The following is a 20,671-nucleotide window of genomic DNA, read 5'->3' as shown; positions in this document are numbered from 1 at the left end:
TAGTCACCTGTTTGACTTGTTCTCTGGGGTCGTGTTCCCCTCCCCCCAGTGACCCACCCTGGCCCTCGCATGATGGACCTGCCAGCAGCTCTTTGCAACCAGGGCTCTCTGTTTCCGGCTTACAGGGGTTCAAAGACCGCAACAACTGCGTCTGAACTAGAGGTGGCTCTGGAGTATTGCTAGTCAAAGTGTGGTCTGCAGATTAGCTGATGTGCCAGTGGTGTTACTGGTTGGTCAACAGATAGGAAGCTTATATGACTCCAGAGTGTAAGTCAGTTATGTCAGAGAAAACACAGTTTAGTGCTAACAGTTTCTTGTAACAAGCTTTTCTTGATGAAGGGAAGTTTTACATTCTGGTGAATATGCTTCTCATCTCATTGCAGACTGGCACTTGAAGTAGCACTGCTCTGGAGGGTTGCAGATGAAGGCGTCCAGCTTTGTAACAGGTTAGGAGCTGATGAGGAGCTAGGTGACAGGAGGGTCTGCCGTGCAGAGGGGGCCGCAAATGGCTTAGCTGGCACTCCAGCAAAGGTATGTAGCCACCAGACCATCCTGTTTCCTTCCTTCCTCTTCCCAAACAGGTTCTCTGTCCAAGGCAGACTTCTGCCCAACAGTGAAAAGCCACTCAGTTGGAGACAACATACTACCTAATACAGTTCAACAGATCCCAGTCTACACAGGAAAAAAAAAAAAAGCACCAAACCAAAACACAAATGGACAGTCTCTTCCCATCCTCCCACTGGTTCTTGTCCATGACCTTCAGGGTGGTACTGATTGTACCAACCCCAAGCATGAACCTCAGTGAACTCCCTCTATTCTGTTTCTGGAGCCACATTTGTCCCCATTGCCACCATGACATCCATGACTTCCTATGGAACTACAAAGTCAGGGGTAGGATGGTCTGGCACAGTGCAGGGAGAGAGGATTCAGAGCCACATTGGAATCCCGAACATTATCCATCTGTAGGCAGAAGGAACTCAGGAGCCTTGAACACAAGGAAGCCTGCTTAATCTCCTGCTCACTATACCACATGGCTGCATCTTGGTTTTCAGGCTGGCCAAGAAGCAAGCCAATCAGAGGTCCTTTCCTACTAGCAAGAGCAAACACATTCTTTCCCCTGCTGGTAAATACCCTGTTGCCCCACACTAACACCTGCTTATACCCTGGAGGCAGAAGAGAATTTGAGGCTATTCTAGAACAGGCCAACTCACAGCTCCATTCTAAACCCTGAAGACTCATGCCCACAACACAGAAGGACAACCAGACTGTCAGGGCAGGGAGTGCGCTCGACCCAGAATGTGCAGGGCCATCTCTACAAATCCCAAAGACCAAGGAGGGCTTCACTGAGAGGCAGGCGTTAAGAGAACTATAATATCTCTCCTTAAACTACCGCCTTGTCCCTCGTCTCCTTGTCCCCACCGGACCCCACACACCACAGAGCCCCAGTATCACTGTGTGGAGAGTTCATCTGCACATCTACCCGGCAGGCATGCCAAAGAGGGCAAGGGTCCTAAGCTATCATCTTACCCTTCTGGACTTCAGTCTACCAAATAGAGAAATCTCATCTCCCTAATACAACTGCCACTCCCCATCCTGAGGACGAGAGAGGCTGCACAAACACCAGGCTTATCTGAACTCTTACTGAGAAGACAAGGGAACATGTAATTGCTGTTATCATATTTTGGTTTTTCTAAAACACACCTGCACTTCATTCTCTAAATCCCTGGTCTTTTAAGAAGGGAAAGGTCACAGACTCCTCTGAGGATCTGACAAAAATGAAAGGACTTTTCCCCTAGAACAAGGCCCCTCATTTAAGGACTTATCTCTCCACCCCTGGCCACCCATCTCATGGTGAAGAAGCCCTATCTTAAGTGCTCTCAGTGACTCATACGGGTCTGGGTTGATTAAAAAGACACAGAGTCATGGCTGCTGCTTAAACAAGCTCTGAGGAGGAAGGACCGGAGTAGGTGGTGATGTGAGAGCTGGCAAAACAGGAGGGACACTGGGTCATTTAAACGGATGTAAACAGAGGCCATCATTGTAGTTTCCGCCTCCAAGTCGCTACTCTGAAGAGAACAGGAAATAGGGGACAGGCAAGCTGCCTCTACACACCCACACCCCTGCACTGGGAGGGACTGAGGTGTGGGAAGCAGGGTCTGGCAAACAGCTGGCTCACCAGCAATCGCACGGGCGCCCTTGCGATGGGCCTGGGCAGGACAACAGGAAATTGAAGCCTCCAGTGCTCAGGAAGCAGCATGGAAAACAGCACTGAGCTGGGAGATCAGGAAGGGTTAGTTCTGGCTCAGTTCTGCTGCTGCCAAGCTGAGTGAGTCCTGTGGCTCCCACTTCCTCCCTGGTAAACAATGGCAGGGTGGGACCATTGTTTACTGGCTGCTCCTCCTCAGGGCCAACAGCTCAGGATTCCACAGACAAACCACACAGCCTGGGGTTCCCTTCCAGACCACTGCTCCCTCATCCCCCTGCTTTCACGGAAGCCCGCTCTTTCCCGGGTTCAATGAAAAGTCTGTATTTTTTTTTTAAGAAGTTAAAAAAATTCAAGGACTTCCCTGGCAGTCCAGTGGTTAAGAATCCATGCTTCCAATGCAAGGGATGCAGGTTTGATCCCTGGTTGGGGAACTGAGATCCCACATGCCACCTGGTGCAGCCAAAAAAGAAAAGAAAAGAAAAAAAAAAAAAGGCAAACAGCCCAGAAGTATTTATAGAAAAAAAGTTATCTTCAGCACCCCTCTTCCTCTCTGATAGGATAACCACTGTTAATTTTCTCTCCTTATCCCTCTCTTTTTAGCACAGTTTTGCCTTATTCATCACAGGTCAGGTCTGGAGGTGGAACTCTTTAGAACAGGGGAACCTGAGACCATTTTATCACCCAAATCCCACTGTTTGTGCTGTGCGGGTCCCAGAACTATGACCCTTCCATTTCGTTTCTGTTCTCCCTCCTCTGCCGTCTTCGCTTCCTTCCTGTTGCCCGAGATGTGGGCACCTCCAACACCATCGAGCCAATGCTCTTAACAGTCATCCCTTCCTTCTGTTGCATGTAGGGGGCAAAACCCTCAAGCTGGATCCATCGAACATCTGCCTTTGGTGCACCTAATCCTGGTCTCTCATCTTGGCTGGGCCCTTGATGCTGTCCTGAAAATCCCCACCACCACTGCTTTTTCCCAGTCTCTGCAACAGCTATTTCAGACTTGTACCATTTCTTCAAGTCCACAACCGTTTTGCCACTTGCTTTAATCTCAGCAGAAAGCCAGAAGGGAAGCCTGCCCACCCCCACCTTCCCCTCCTCCCTGACAAAACTGCCTGCCACACACACCTGGTCTTCTCCTCTCCTGCCTCAGTGGAAGGGGCCTCCTTTTACCTGTGGTCTGCAACTCTCCCCGGGCTCCTCTTGTATAAATTAGTTCCCTTTTCCCCCATGTCTTCAAATTATTTCTTTTTGCAATTCTCTCCCATCAGCATTAAAATATTTGCATGTCTTCCTGGTCTCAACTCATCCCGAAGAGTCTCTCTTTCTGTCGCCTTCTGGTTACAAAGAAACTCTATAGGAAATGTAGGCTGAGCAGCTCAGTGCTAAATTTTCAAGTTACATAGATCTGGGTTCAAATCTTGGCTGACACTTTGTAGCTGTGGGACCCTGAGCAAGTTATTTTCCCCTCTGAGCTGCAGGTTCCTCATCTGGTGACCATAACAGTTATCTAGCCTATTGGGCTGTTGAGAAGATTAAATGAGTTAATGCATGTAAAGTGCTTAGCTCAGAGCCCGGCACATAAGAGGAGATGTGTGCACAGTCCTCTCTGTAGCCACTTCCTGACATCCTCTCGGCTCCTCAGTCCACTATAATCTAGCTTCCTTCACCATCACTCCTGGGAAAATACCTTCACCAAGGACCTGTGGTTCTGCAACTAAATGCAAGGGATTTTTTCAATTCATTCATTCATTTATCAGTTAATTTATTGAGCACTTACTATGTGCCAGGCTGTCCTAAGTGCTGGGGATACAACAGCAATCAAAACAGACAAAAATCCCTGCTTTAGAGAAGCAGCATTCTACTGACACTCACTTCTGGGCCTCTTGGCAGCATCAGACAGCCCTGGCCTTCTTGAAACTAAACTCCCTCAGCTTAAGGGCCACTTTCTGTCTTGGTCTTCCTTCTCAGGCCTTGAACATGCTTCCTTGTTCTCCTTTTCCTTCATCCTCCCCTACATGCTCATGTCCCCAAGCTTCCAGACTTCTCCTTTTCTCCTCACTTTACACTCTCTCAGGACAATGTCATCCACTTCCAGGGTGATTGATGATTCTTAAGTCTACCTTCCCTTCTGGAGCTGTAGACTCATACACCTCCACTCAGATGTCTCAAAAGCACTTTGAAACTTAGACACAGAATTGAACTAACTCTATATTAATCTTCCTAGCTGACCTTCTCTCTCAATTTGATAATAACACCATCTATTGAGTCACCCAAACCAGAAACCTCCTCCTCCTCCTCCCATTTTTCTGAGTAGATCAAAAGATCATTCACGTATACTTATTGACTGTCTCAGTTCAGTTCAGTTCAGTCGCTCAGTCATGTCCGACTCTTTGCAACCCCATAAATCGCAGCACACCAGGCCTCCCTGTCCATCACCAACTCCCGGAGTTCACTCAGACTGTATGTGGCAAATCCTGTGCTAAGCATTCAGATCTGTTGTTGTTGTTTAGTTGCTCAGTCGTGTCTGACTCTTTTGTGACCCCATGGACTGTAGCCCACCAGGCTCCTCTGTCCATGGGATTTCCCAGGCAAGAATACTGGAGTGTGTTGCCATTTCCTTCTCCAGGGGATCTTCCTGACCCAGGAATCAAACTCCTACATTGGCAGGTGGATTCTTTACCACTAGGGAAGCCCAAGCACTAAGATTATATAAACTAATAAGAGGGAGAGGGACCCTGGTGGTCCAGCAGATAAGATTCCACATTCCCATTGTAAGGGGCCCAGATTCAATCCCTGGTTGGGGAAGTAAGATTCCATATACTGCAACTAAGCCCACGCACCAAAACTACTGAGCCCACGTGTTCTAGAGCCTGTGCACAACTAGAGAAGCCCAAGCGCTGCAATGAAGACCCAGTGCAGCCAAATAATAATAAAGGAAAGATCTAACTAAGTGTTGTGACTACAAAGTTGATAGTGGCTCTTGACCTCATCAGCATCTTCCCACTCGCATTGGGTTAAATGCCTTAATTCAGCCTCTTGTGAATTTTCACCTAGATTATAAAAAAATCTCCCAAGTTGTTCTCCCTACTTCCATTTATATACCATGTCAATCGACTATCCTTTGTGATCTTTTAAAATGAAAGTCAGATTATGACTTTCAAAATCCTACGGTGGTTCCCCACAGATTTCAGGATAAAGTGCAGAATTTGCTGAATGATTATACAAACTTGTCTTTCTCTGCTCCTGTTTGGGAACTCTCCCAGGAGCATAGTGAACAGAACTCTGAAAGTGCTACATTTTCTCACTCTTTTTCTTTGCATGTATTGCTTCCTCCAATTGAAACAAACTTTGGATTGCCTCCATATCTCACCTGATTAAGAAACAGCTCTGGTTTTCCTTCTGTAAAACTTTGTCAGTCCCCTCCCCTTTCCTAGCAGACCTTCCTATGTGATCATGAAGCAACATATACATACATTTTTCATAACAGGTATCTTAATATATGCTGTTTATTTGTCTGTCTCCTCACCAAGGCTGTGAGTTCCTCAACAGCAGGGACCAATCTCAGTGTCTTTGTATTCCCAGTGCCTGACACACGGTAGTCATTCAATAAATGTTTGCTGAAAAGAAAAAATGAATGATGCTAGAATGTTTTAAATGCATATTTAATTCTATATATGCATAATGACTGTGCTACACAATAATCAGGTATAAATGGCAAACAGTTAATATAGAGATAACTTTTATACACCCAAACCTAGTATTTCTGAAGATCTAAGATTCAGTTGCCATGCTGTGAATGCTCAGTCGTGTCGGACTCTTTGCGACCCCATGGACTGTAGCCCTGCAGGCTCCTCTGTCCATGGGATTCTCCAAGCAAGAATACTGGAGTGGGTTGCCATTCCCTTCTCCAGGAGATCTTCCCGATCCAGGGACTGAACCTCTGTCTCTTGTGTCTCCTGCATTGGCAGGCGGGTTCTTTACCACTAGTGCCATCTGGGAAGTGGGATTCAGGTGGTGGATAGCAATAAGACACCCAGACATCCAGAAAGTGCCTTTTCAGATACTGCTCTGAAGACTCTTCGGTCCACAAATCCAAAGATTTGGGTCTTTCTACTTCTCTGGAAGGCAGTACTCCTTCCTGCAACAGATATCTGGAAACCATGTCTTCACCTCAGCGCGTAATAGCCTGTCCCTCGACCCACGCTGCTCCTCCCTGAATCAAAACATTTCCATCACAGCAATGTGTTAATTCACAGACTCTTAGCAGCATGAAGAAAATACCACTCGCTTTGGTAATAAAGTGGCATGTGTTTTGGCTTCTGGAGTAAAAACTAAGGAAGTCAACCCAGTCAGTCTCTGGCACATCCCACTCGTTCGGGTCTGCCCTGCCCAGCAGTCCTGTGCTCTCCTTGATGGGGCCGGTGCTGGTTCTTCCTCTCCCTCCCACCTTTATATGCATGGCATCCAGGCTTCCTCTCCCCACACTTGACCTAATGAGAGCCCTTGGAATCATTCATTTCTCACTCATTCCAACAAGGATATACCGAGCACTTACTGTGCATCTGGACCTGTGGTAGGTACTGGGATGGTTAAAAGGAAAAACAAGCCCTGGTCCCTGCCCTTGAGGAGCTCACAGTCTAGTGGGAGAGACAAATATAAACAACAGTTACAAAACAGTGTGATTAAGGCTACAGTAGATATTATAGCTGCCTCCTTCCAGAGGCAGAGAGGAAGACTTAACCTTGGAAGGGGACGTCTGAGCAGGACTTTGAACCTTGAGTTGGAGTTTGCCAGCTACCAAGAGGGAAAAGGTATTCTAAGCCTGGGCAGCTGCTGACACACAAGAGCAGTGGTGCATCCAGGAGAAGAGGCAAGGCTGCCCTGTCAGACTTCTCCTGGTAAAGTGGGAGTCTGAGAATCTCCCTGCCCCGGCCTGGAGCCCCCGAGTGCTGCTGAACTCTGTCTGGACCATGGTGCCTCCTCCCATGAGTTCTACAGTTCTCTTCCCTCCATAGATTACTAATACCTACTCTGAAGTACAATCCATCTAGCCCATAGGTGAATCCTGAATGTTTTCCCTTCTGTCTTCTTTTGTAAAATTTGTAGTTAGAAGTTTTATTTTTTGCTTTACTTTTCAAACTTAACCTGTACTTGTTCACTCCCCTCATCCACTGAAAGAACATCTCCCTATAATTCTAGATCCTAAGAGATAACTTTGGTTATCATTTTGCATACATCCCAGTTTTTTTAACTATATAGATTTATTTTAAAAACAAAAATGAGAGCCCAATACATATTAGTAACTTTTTTCCACTTACCAAAATGATTTGCAGATCTTTTAATGTCAGTATATATAAACCTACATCATTGTTTGTAAGTGTTTAATGCAATTCCATTTTGGAGATATACTTTAATTTTTTTTTTTCATTTGGCCACGCCATGCAGCTTACAGGATCTCAGTTCCCCAACCTGGGACCATGGCAGTGAAATCAGAATCCTAATCATTAGGCCACCAAGGAACTCCCAAACATACTTTAATTTTAAAAAGCTGAAATTAGCAACTTCTTTCCTCTTTGTGGACATTTGGGACTACTTCTAGGTTTTCAATATTATAAACAATTCTCTAGTAAATATTCATATATATATTATTTTTAAAGCAATTGTGAGAGATTTTAGTAGGAAAATTCCTAGAGGTAGAAATGCTAGGCCAAAAATATGGAAGTATTTCTTCCTTTTATTATTTATTTGGGTCTTTGCTACTGCACATGGGCTTTCTCTAATTGCACCAAAGTGGAGGCTGCTCTCTGGTTGTGGTGCATGGGCTTCTTGTTGCAGGGGTTTCTTTTGTTACAGAGCATGGGCTCTAGAGTGCACAGGCTTCAGGGCTTGCAGCATGCTGGCTCAGTGGTTGTAGCACCTGAGCATATGATCCCCACAGGATGTGGGATCTTCCCTGACCAGGGATCGAACTTGTGTCCCCTGCATTGGTAGACAGATTCTTAACCACTAGGCAAGTCCAAGTTTTTAGTTTTGACGCTGCCCAATTACTCTTCCAAATTATTGTACTAGTTTATCTGAACCAACATACATGGGCCCATCTTTCCGTCCTTCTAAAACGGCTGCTGCTGCTGCTAAGTCGCTTCAGTTGTGTCCGACTCTGTGCGACCCCATAGACGGCAGCCCACCGGGCTCCCCCGTCCCTGAGATTCTCCAGGCAAGAACACTGGAGTGGGTTGCCATTTCCTTCCCCAATGCATGAAAGTAAAAGGTGAAAGTGAAGTCGCTCAGTCGTGTCTGACTCTTAGCAACCCCATGGATTGCAGCCTACCAGGCTCCTCCGTCCAGGAGATTTTCCAGGCAAGAGTACTGGAGTAGGGTGCCATTGCCTTCTCCCCTTCTAAAACTAGATCATCTCAATCCCTTTCCATCTGAGATACAGCACTGTTTTAATCTGTATTCCTGTAACAGTCATTGAATTTCAGCACTGCTTTGTATTTACTGGTCATATTTTTTGTACTTTTTTCCCAATAAAAAACTTTTTTTTTTTTTTTTTACAAAAACTTTTTTATTGAAGTATAGTTGCACTGTGCTTTCTACTGTACATCAAAGTGACTCAGTTACACACACACACATAAAATTCTTTTAAAAATGTTCTTGTCCATTATGGTTTATCCCAAGAGAGTGGATCTAGTTCCTTGAGCTGTACAGCAAGACCCTGTTGTTTCTCCATTCTGTATGTAACAGCTGGCGTCCCCCGACCCCAGACTCCCAGACCACCCCTCTCCGTCTCTGCTCCCCCTTGGCTACCATAAGTCTGTTCTCTAAGTCTGTGGGTCTGTTTCTGTTTTGTAGATAAGTTCATCTGTCTTGCATTTTTTAAAAGTTAATTTTCTTTTATTGATTTGCAGAGCTCTTTCTAGATTTTAACCTTGTCTTTTAAGGTTACATATTTGCCTCATTTTGTCCTTTATTTTCTAACTTAAGGGTTCTTTTGCTTTAATTTGTATGTAGTCAAATCTGTTAGTCTTTTCCTTTATGGTTTCCTTTATTGACTTGTTTAGAAAGGCCTCTTCTACCCTGGGACTAAATGAATTGTTCCTTTGAGTCCTAATAGTTTGATGGCATATCTTTAGATCTTTAGCACGCCTGGAATTTACTTTTGTGCTTGGCATGAGGTAAAGATTAAAAAATTTTCCAAATGGATAACCGTCAACCAGTCATCCTAACATATTTATTGACTAACACATCTTTTCACTTTTGATTGGAAATGTTTCCTTTGTCATATATTAATTTCTCATACACACACACACATATACATGAACCTTTGCTTATCTCTGGAACTTCCTTCCTCGGCAGTCCTATAGTCATGGAAATCTACCGTGTTGTCCTGCTGTCCTCTTTGGTCACTCTGCCTCTGCTCTTTCTGGGCCCACACTCCCATTCCCGTGAGGGCTGTTTCCTCTCCTCCACCAAGTCACCTGTACTACACATCGTCCACACCTGCCAACCCTCTGGAGCCTCATTCATGGTTACTCAACTACCAACACCTACAGCCTTTTCTACTTCCCCCAAAACTGAAGCCTGCCTCTCCCTACAACTTGCTCTGAGAGGCAGCTCCTTCTCACATCCTAGGCGAGACATATGGGGGCTGCTTCCAGGCCATCCACCCTCTTCCATCAAGTAAAAAAACAACCACCACCTCTCCTCTAGAAATCATGACATTCAGCTGTAAAATCTTGAACCTCTCCTTGTCAGAACACTCTGCAACTTCCTGGTCACTTCTTTATTTACCTAAGACTTTGGATTCCAGTCTCCAGTGTTCCTCTCTGTCTGAAAGCTAGTCATAATCCTAGGTGACTAGGTGATTTCACCTAGTCAAATCCTAGGTGACCCAAGAGGAAGAACTAACCCACATTCTGGCTTAGCAGTCATCCAGTGACATCCTCCTTTTCCTCCTCAACACCCTCTCATGGTCACCTTTAGGACTCATTCTCTCAAGCTTTAGCATTCAGCTAACTGTCTGCTAGCTAATCGGCACCTCACACTCAACAGGTCCAAAACCAAACTCACTTTTAATCATTCCCATCTGCCTCCAACCTCTTAATCTCTCTCTCTTTTCACTCCTTCCCTTGCTCTCCTACTATTTCCTCTGTCTTTGTGAATGGCAGCTGAATACATTTAAATTACTAAATCGCAAATCTGGAGTCATCCCCCTAACCCCCTTCTCCATCAAAACCCCTACTTTTCAAGCATCCCACTTCCTAAAACTTTTTTCTTTTGAAAAAAATTTTACTTTTCTATTGGAGTATAGTTGACTTACAATGTTGCCTTAGTCTCAGGTGTACAGTAAAGTGATTTGATTGTCCATATACACGTATTTACTCTTTCTCAGATTCTTTTCCCGTAAAGTTCATTACAGAGTATTGAGTAGAGTTCCCTGTACTAAACAGTAATTCCTTGTTGTTAATCTATTTTATATAGTAGTATATATATATGTTAATTCCAACCTCCTAATTTATCCCTCTCCCCCACCTTTCCCTTGGTGAACCTAAGTTTGTGAGTCTGTTTCTGTTTTGTAAATAAGGTCATTTGTATCACTTTTTTAGAATTTTACATATAAGTGATATCATACGACATGTGTCTGTTCTGTCTGATTTACTTCACTTAGTATGACAATCTCTGGGTCCATCCATGTTGCAGCAAATGGTACTATTTCATTCCTTTTTATGGCTGAGTAATATTCCATTGTGTAAATGTACCACATCTTCTTTATCCATTTGATTGTCAAAGGACATCTACTTCCTACATTTTTCTTCAATCTTTCTAGTTTTCTCTGTCTGTACAGCTGTCAACCCACTTCAGCCACTTTTCTCGCTTATCTAGACCACTGTAAGAGTCTTTTAAGTGGGTTTCCTGCCTCTAGTCCCATTCCCCACCAATCCCCAATGCAGTCAGAGTTTAGTTACATCACTTATCCTGTTTAATGGCCTTTACTGGCCTTCCTTGACCTTAGGATAAAGTTCATGTTCTTTATCAGGGCTCCCCAGGTCATTTCATGACCTTGCATCTACCACCTCTTTAGCTTCAGAACTTGCTGATTCACCCTGTAGCTGTGTGCTTCATGCTGACATCACTGATCTTGAGTTTCTTAAATATGTCATGAAAGCTTCTTTCCTAAAGGCCTTTCCTGCATGTATTTCTTTCTGTGTAGGTTACTAACTCCACCTCCATCAGCTCCTTTCAGATCTTATTAGACAGCTCTTATTGGAAGTCTTCTCAAAATGTACCCCCTATGCATGTGCACACGCGCACACACACACAGACACACACACACACATATCAGGTGTTCCCAAAGCACCTGTGCTTCAGTTATTGGCAAAAATCACACTTTACTGTATGTCTGTCCACTTTGAGACTGTAAATTCTTAAGTATTCTAAAAAATTCATTTAAAAATTTTATACAACTTTTAAACGTTACTTTCCATTTAAGATTATTACAGAATACTGGCTACCTTCCTTACACTGTGTTTACACCTTAGAGCCGATCTTACACCCAACAGTTCGCACCACGCACTCCCCCACCCCTATATTGCCCCTCTTCCCCTCAACTGGTAACCACTAGTTTGTTCTCTCTATTCCGTGAGTCTGTTTCTTTTTTGTTGTATTCACTAGTGCACTGTATTTTTTAGATTCCGCATATAAGTGATATCGTAGAGTTACTTGTCTTTCTCTGTTTGAGCATTACGCCCTCCAAATCCATCTATGTTGCTGCAAATCACAAAATTTTTGTATGACTTTTGTATGGCTGAATAGTATTCCACTGTGTGCGTGTGTGTGTGTGTATACACGCACATCTTCTTTAGCCAATCATCTGTTGATGGACACTTAGGGTGCTTTCATATCTCAGCGATTGCAAATAATGATGCTGTGAACACTGGGGTGCATTCTAGTTAATGTGTTTGTTTTTTTCATATGTTTAGCCAGGAGTGGAACAGCTGGGTCATATGGTAATTCTATTTTTAGTTTTTTGAGAAACCTCCACTCTGTTTTCCACAGTGGCTGCATCAATTTACATTCCTACCAACAGTGTAGGAGGGTTCCTTTTTCTACATCCTCACCAATGTTATTTGTGTTCTTTTTGATGATGGCCATCCTGACAGGGGTGAGGTAATACCTCATTATGGTTTTGATTTGTGTTCTTTTTGATAATGGCTATCTTGACAGGTGTGAGGTTAATACCTCATTATGGTTTTGATTTGCATTTCCCTGATAATTAGCAATACTGAACATATTTTCACATTCCTGTTGGCTATCTGCATTTCTGCTTTGGAAAAATGGCTATTAATTTCTTTCAACCACATTTTAATTGGGTATTTTTTTGATGTTAAGTTGTATGAACTGTTTATATATATTGGATATTAATCCCTTCTCAGTTGTATTATTTGCAAGTATTTTCTCCCATTCAGTAGTATCTGGTCTTACATTAGGTCTTTAATTCATTTTTGAATTTATTTTGTATATAGCATTAGAGAATATTGTAACTTCATTCTTTTACATGGAGCTGTCCAGTTTTCCCAGCACCACTTGCTGAAAAGCTTGTCTTTTCTCCATTGTATATTCTTGCCTCCTTTGTCGCAGATTACTTGACCATAGTGTATGGGTCTATTTCTGGGCTGTCTCTCCTGCTCCACTGATCTATGTGTTTGTTTTTGTGCCAGTTCCATACTGTTTTGGTTACTGTAGCTTTGTAGTATGAGACTGTAAATTCTTTAAGGACATAGGCAGCTCATTAATATTCTTTGGACCAGTGCTACTGACAATTTATAGTTGCTTAATAAATGCTGCTTGTATTAAGGATGAATGGAAGGGGGGAAGCCAACTAGAAATACTACTGGAATCTGCAAACAATGGGCCAGGGCTCAAAATATTCACAACTTGAGTGCTATCGATTAAAGCAGTTAGATGTCAGAAGTTACTATTTGAAGTAATTAACACTGAAGTGTTATCAGAGTTTAATCCTACAAAAGGACAGTGAGGTTCCCAAATCCCTAACTGGTATAATGCTTGATAAAGGTATTCATGAGTAGACTGTCCCTACACTGCACAGTGTAAAAAGCAAAGTCTTGGTAGACAAACAGACCTGACTGGAATTTGTACTCTGCCATTGCTAGCTGTGTAACCCTTAACCTCTTTGAGTCTCAGTTCTGAAAGATAAGTATAACACCAGCCTCCCAGAGCTGTGATGAAGATTAGAGGGTGTAACATACAGCAAGTGCCAGATACTCAATAAATGCTAGTTTCCTTCCATTTTTCACTTGTCTTTTCCTAAAAAGTCACTTTTGCAGCTTGGCTGGAAGAGCCTAGGGGCAAGTTGCCTTGTGGGAAAACCACACCACAGAAGCAGCCCTGAGGGCCTTCCATGAGCTTCTTATAGAACCCTGAGGGCTCCACTACTGTGTGATGCCACCCTGCGTGGCAAACAGGCTGACCCACCACCATATTGGGTTGGCCAAAAAGTTCATTTTCTGTAACATCTTAAAAAATCCTTAACAAATTTTTTGGCCCACCCAGTATAAAAGGGACATGGGCTTGGAACTCTGAATCGGCCTCAAACTAGGACTGTGGCCCTAGTCAAAAGACCAAAGCCACAAATGTGAGATCCTAGTTATCCCCAGGACAAGACTGAATAGGACTGTAGTTAAACTTTTCATCCAGGAGAGGATACCTGGCAAGCCATCTCCCTTGCTCCCATCCCAAAGCGTTACAAAGAAAGGAAGCTTACTGACTGACATTCAAGTGGCCAAGCACTCAAACTTCCTGCATCTAAGCACACACTGCTAGAGAAGAGAGTTTCACACCAGAATCAAGCCACAACCAACCTCAAGATGTGGACAGAATGATAGCACCCTGCTGCTAGCTAGAGATCAGGGTTGAGTGCATGGCCAGGGAGCTTAAGCAATAACAGTAGCTTAAAACAGATGCAGGAAATAAATGAGAGAAGTTCCTGACCCAGTAATAGGTCTTATTCACTACAACCATGAATAGAGAAGAAAAACAAACCCATTTTTCTGTTACAACAGACTACAAACCCTTAAGCCTTGAGGCAGATCACAGAAAATGCTTCTCTTATACATGTCTCACCTCTCCAGACTCAACTTCCTCTCTTCAGCTGCCCTGGTCAGCGGCCCCACAAAGGTGAGAGAAAGCTTGTCATCCAATTGGTTAAACCTCTGGATGATGCACATCGACTCTGATCTTGTCACTTATTTCCAGGGTTAGCAGAAGAAATTTACGAAAATACAGAAACATAAGAGTAATAACCTCTTTCATTTCTAAAAGAAATATGAGTTGGGCAGCAAAACTCTGTTTTGTATAACTGTCATCTAAGGAATGTCACTCAGCATTGAGCTCTACAAGGACTGGGTGAGCAGCCACTGCAGTCACAGACATTCAGCACACCTTGACAGGAGTTTAGGGCAAAGATCAGAAATGAGGCACTCTGTGGTCTGGGAAAACTGGCAGAAGAAGCCCTCAGAAAGTTAAGATATTTTCAGAAGAAAATTGTATTAATCCAATTTCTTGTATCTTTCCATACATAGAAGAGCACCAGATATCTGTTCCTCGTGACCGAGAACAGCCTTCTACCGAGATGTGTGCTTGACCGCATGGACCCCTTTCTCCACAATCACCTATGTGCTTGTTGACCCACTACTCACTGGAGCAGGTCTCCAGAGCTGTGAGAGAGGTTGTCTCCTGGGTTATAGTCCTGAGTCCCCAAATAAAACTGAACTCACAGATCTCAGGCTATACATTTTAATTTCAGTTGACAAATCATTAGGAAAAGGATTGAGGTTTATGCCTTCAATGGGCTAAGAAATCCACAACATGCCCTAGCAAAACTGAGTAGCTGTAAGGAAAAAAAAAAAAAAAAGACCCCACCTGCTGTTAAAAACAAATCAAAAAAGAGGGAATCAACTGGCAAAAAATCTCCAGTGCTGTGATTCACTCTTCCGTGTGGAGGTGAGGAAGTGGAATGGAAGGAGATGGGAGGAAAGGCAGCTTGAGGGTTTAACGTTTTACATTTTGTTTCATTTTAAAAATCACCAAGTTCTTAGGCTTCCCTGGTGTCTCAGTGGTAGATGGTAAATAATCCACCTGCAATGCAGGTGACCTGGGTTCAATCTCTGGGTTGGGACGATCCCCTGGAGGAGGGCATGGCAACCCACTCCAGTATTCTTGCCTGGAGAATCCCCATGGACAGAGGAGCCTGGCAGGCTACAGTCCATGGGGGTCACAAAGAGTCAGACACGACTGAGCGACTAAGCACTGCACATTAAGAGACACAGGTTATATCCCTGGTCTGGGAAGGTCCCACGTGCTGAGGAGCAACTAAGCCCAAGTGCCACAACTGCTGAGCTGTGCTCTAGGGCTAGAGAACTGTGACTACTGAAGCCCGAGCATCTAGAGCCCAGGCTCTGAAACAAGAGAAGCCACGGCAATGAGAAGCCCGCATGCTGCAATGAAGAGTAGTCCCCGCTCATCGCAACTAGAGAAAAAGCCTGTGTAGCAATGAAGACCCAGCACAGCCAAAAAAAAACCAAACACCCAGTTCTTCCTTCTAGTTCAAAGTTTGTAAAGACACTCATCATTATCTCCCTGTATCCTCAGAAATGCTTGAAATGTAGACACATTAGAAAATAAAAAGCAGCAGTAGCTACTTGCAAGTTAGGCAACTTGCCAAAGGAACATAGTTAAAGAAGTGATCAATAAACATTCTGTGGCTGACTCCTGAGTAGATCATGTTTCAGACCCTAAGTCCACTACTGTAATCGGTCTTCAAGCAGGGGAAAGGGGACGCAGAGATGGCTCAAGGAAATAAGACTGGAATTTTTCATAAACCAGGCCCAGACTACCCATACACATCTAGATCACGCTGAGCTTCTTGGGTTCAGCTGCGAGAAGAGGGGCTGGTAGAGGCCAAGCTATCTTAGGCCCAGGGATTCCAAATGGAACACAATTATTTTGCCCTTCGCTAAAAATGATTCTCCTGATACCTATTCTTCTCAAATCACTGTATTTCTCCTTCTTATATAGCCCTCCATCCTCCACATACCCCATCACAAGAAAAAGAATTCTACAAAACTCTCTTGCTGCATTGTTTTCTTCCTCTTCGCTTTTAAGACAATATATATAAGTGGCAGTCAAGTCTTCTGCATAATCAGATTTAGCCACTTTACCTGGACTTTTTAACTTATATGCAGAGTACATCATGCAAAATGCCAGGCTGGATGAAGCACAAGCTGGAATCAAGACTGCCGGGAGAAATATCAATAACCTCAGATATGCTGATGACAGCACCCTATGGCAGAAAGTGAAGAAGGAATAAAGAGCTTCTTGATGAATGTGAAAGAGGAGAGTGAAAAAGTTGGCTTAAAACTCAACATTCAGAAAATGAAGATCATGGCATCTGGTCCCATCACTTCATGGCAAATAGATGGGGAACCAATGGAAACAATGAGAGACTTTATGCTTTGGGGCTCCAAAATCACTGCAAATGGTGACTGCAGCCATGAAATTAAAAGACACTTGCTCCTCGGAAGAAAAGCTATGACCAACCTAGACAGCATATTAAAAAGCAGAGATATTACTTTGCCAATAAAGTTCCATCTAGTCAAAGCTATGGTTTTTCTGGTAGTCATGTACAGATGTGAGAGTTGGGACTATAAAGAAAGCTGAGCACTGAAGAATTGATGCTTTTGAACTGTGGTGTTGGAGAAGACTCTCGAGAATCCCTTGGACTGCAAGGAGATCCAACCAGTCCATCCTAAAGGAAATCAGTCCTAAATATTCACTGGAAGGACTGATGCTGAAGCTGAAACTGCAGTACTTTGGCTACCTGATGTGAAGAACTGACTCATTGGAAAAGACCCTGATGCTGGGAAAGATTGAAGGCAGGAGGAGAAGGGCATAACAGATGATGAGATGGTTGGATGGCATCACCGACTCGATGGACATGAGTCTGAGCAAGCTCCAGAAGTTGATGATGGACAGGGAAGCCTGGCATGCTGCAGTCCATGCGGTGTCAAAGAGTCAGACACGACTGAGCAACTGAACTGAACTGGACTTTATCAACTCCATCAAGCACCCCAAGGCTATGCCTTGTCCTTGTCATGGGGAAGGTTAAAGTGTACACAGCCTCTAGTTCAATTAGAGCAGAGAGAACCAATCAGCATTACTCTTTCTCCCTAGCCCAGCTGCCTCTTATCGGCTTCCCCTCTATGTTCTCTAGATGCAGTTCCAATGCATCTCCAATTCTGTGATGAGTTAAGAGCAGCTTGAGTTAGGACCGCAGCATACTGTGTTCCTCCTTTTCATGAAATCACATGCTAATACTCCAAATTTGAAACTTGAAAGACAATCAATTCTAAATGAAACCTGCAGATCATCTTTTTGATGATCTTGGACATAAAGAACAGTCCCTTGGACTGCAATATCAAACTAGTCAATTCTAAAGGAAATCAATCCTGAATATTCATTGGAAGGACTGATGCTGAAGCTAAAGCTCCAATACTTTGGCCACCTGATGCGAAGAGCCAGCTCATTAGAAAAGACCCTGATGCTGGAAAGATTGAAGGCAGGAGGAGTAGGGGGCGACAGAGGGCGGGATGGTTGGATGGCATCACCAACTCAATGAACATAAGTTTGAGGAAGCTCCAGGAGATGGTGAAAGACAGGGAAGCCTGGCATGCTACAGTCCATGGGGTTGCAAAGAGTCGGACATGATTGAGCGACTGAACAACAGGACACAAACAAAAATCATGAAACCTTTTTACAAACTTTTATACGAAGTAGCCCTTTAAAGTTAATTTTAATATATTCAACAAATAATTAAATATCTATGTTCAGGGCATAATTATAGAAGGAATGGCCAAAGGAGGAATTTTAGGAGATTCAGATTATCATGAACTCTGCCACTTATCAACCTGGTCACTTAACATCTGAGGATGAGCTAATCAAATATTGATAATGGCTGTAGAAAGATCCAGATACTCATACAATAATCTTCCTTCCATTCTACATTAAAAGGTCTGGGAACGGGTTGGGGATTATTCTGTTCAGGGACAATGGCATCCTAAAAAACTCACAGGGGTGTACATGTAAACATCAGAACAGGATGAGAACTTTATGATAATCATTAAGGACTATGGCTTCAATCAACTAGTTTCAAGAAAAGCAAAGAAGAATGCAGTCAAATGACATAGTCAGATTTAGTCATTTTACCTGGACTTTTATTAACTCCATCAAGCACCCCAAAAAGTATTTGGAGCAACATTAGTTGGATGCTATCCCAAATAATCAGATCTTTGATCTGCAAACAGGATGTGGCTTAATGATCAAAACAGAGAACTAGGTTCATTCAAGTATCTAGGGCCTAAAATAATCCTGTTTAACAAGTTTAACAACATGTAACACATACCTTCCAGTTGGCAGAAACACCTGTCAATTACAAGTACTAAATACTTCCACAAACCATTTAGCAATTAATGGACTACAGCTAAGCCTTGGAGGCAAGTTCAGAATAGAGTTGAAACTCAACACCAGACTTGTTTTTTAGAAAACCTGGAAGTATGAACTTCACTGAATTCAAGGAGCGGCTCAAAACCAGAAGTTGTGCTGCATTAAGAAAGCACTGGGGACTTCACCAGCAGTCCAGTGGTTAAGACTCTGCATTCCCAAGGCACGGTGCATGAGTTTGATCTCTGGTGGAGGAGCTAGCCTACGAGGACACTGGAAGCTTTAGCTAAGTTTTAACTTGCATATGGGGCTTTCCAGGTGGCTCAGTGATAAAGAATCCACCTGCCAAGCATGAGACCTGGGTCTGATCCTTGGGTGGCAAAGATCCCCTGGAGAAGGGAATAGGCAACCCACTCCAATATTCCTGTCTGGGAAATCCCATGGACAGAGAAGCCTGGTGGGCTACAGTCCATGGGGTCACAAAAGAGTTGGACACAACTTAAGAGACTCAACAACAACTTGCATATGTTGTTTTCTTCAATCCCATTGGGAAATATACTATGGTTTGGGCTTTGTTGATGTTGTTCTCCTCCATAGATTCTTCCTTGTTTTTGCAGAAATAGGATTATGGCTTATGGCTCAAGTCATCTGAAAGCCTCTTTAGGAAACTGTGCTCCAAAGGGAAGACTCCACAGGAAGAACATCAGAGAAGGAAGTTTCTTATCTCTTCTTTGGTAATGTTCATCCAAAACAGTTTTCATTATCTCCCAATGGATAAAACCCCACAAGCACAATTTTCAGTAACCACCTTAAAGAAAAATTGCCAGCCCATGCTATTTCAGATGAAGCCCATATCCAAAGCACTCCTGACTCTTCATTTCAATTCTACACCCTCCTCAACCTCACTGGTCCCCAGCCCCCCACCCTCTTTACACACACCAGCCCAGCACTGTGATTTTTTTTTTTTTTCCAGCACTGTGATTTTAACCGTAAGCCTCTGTGCCTCTGCTCAAACCTTCCTTCCTTCCTGGAATACCCTCCTTTCAGTCCTGGCCAATTATATCCACCACCTCACTTTAAGTGGCTGCTTAAAACTCGTTTCCTTATGGAAGTGATCGGTGATTTTCCTCTCACAGTTTAAACATTTCCCTAATAGGGGTCAGACAGTTTTATGTAATTTTACACAGGTCAGTATATCTCTCATGTCTAGTCTTACCAGTGGTGGGTATTAGTTCTAGTCTCCTCTGCGCAGCCCTGATCACAACCTCACTAGGACCCGGACACTGGAACACCCTCAGAGGAATCACCTTAGATGTCTACTGGCACAGTATTTTTAGGAATTTCCTATTCTGATTGAACTGTAGTCCTAAAGCAGACATTATTGGTGAAATATATAGCAGGAGGGCAGGATTACAGAAAAGTTCTGGCCAGTCAATTTAGTGAAGAAGTGAATGGAGGTGGGGAACCAACGCTTGGGGAAGCTGAGAGGACAGCTGGAGAAAAAAGGCAGGTGGAAGTGGAAGCTAGAGGGTTGGGACAGACGAGGGGGTTGGGCAAAAGGCAGAGGAAGGGCGTTTCAGGAGGTTTGGGGGAGCTGTCCCAAGGCAGGGCCTTTCGGAGCCCGGGAACGAGACTGGGCAGGTCCGACTCACCTATGGGGTGGGGAAAACGGAAAGCCACAGAGCCGAAGAGCAGGTCACGGTAGCGTTGGAAGGCCTCGTCGAGGACGGAGCAGCCAACCTGCGCGGCCGAACTGAGATGGTACTGGAATTGGAAGCTTTGCGGGAAGATGGTGTACCGCAGCTCAGAGGTCTGAATGTACTGGGGCCATGGCCACAGGGCCGTCGCCCGCCCAGCGAACGCTGCCGCCAGCAGCAGCGAAAACCTGAGCGTGGAGCCTGCCATGGCCCGCCGGTCTGCTTCCCCTCTCCCAGCCGGCCGGGCCACGTG

At 44.0% G+C, this 20,671-nt stretch overlaps 1 protein-coding gene across 1 annotated transcript in view; it reads right to left on the bottom strand.

The window, feature by feature from the left end:
* Nucleotides 1–20,671, bottom strand: part of HEXA (hexosaminidase A (alpha polypeptide)) — a 31,805-nt gene extending 11,134 nt beyond the window's left edge. Inside the window, exon 1 of the mRNA XM_010831389.1 lies at nucleotides 20,374–20,671. Coding sequence (XP_010829691.1) covers nucleotides 20,374–20,626 — 253 coding nt within the window. The 5' untranslated portion in view covers nucleotides 20,627–20,671. The remainder of the gene's footprint in view (nucleotides 1–20,373) is intronic.

Source organism: Bison bison, unplaced genomic scaffold (genome assembly GCF_000754665.1).
Source record: "Bison bison bison isolate TAMUID 2011002044 unplaced genomic scaffold, Bison_UMD1.0 scf7180017864526, whole genome shotgun sequence".
NCBI lineage: Eukaryota > Metazoa > Chordata > Mammalia > Artiodactyla > Bovidae > Bison > Bison bison.
This window is presented reverse-complemented; position numbering and strand designations above follow the sequence as displayed.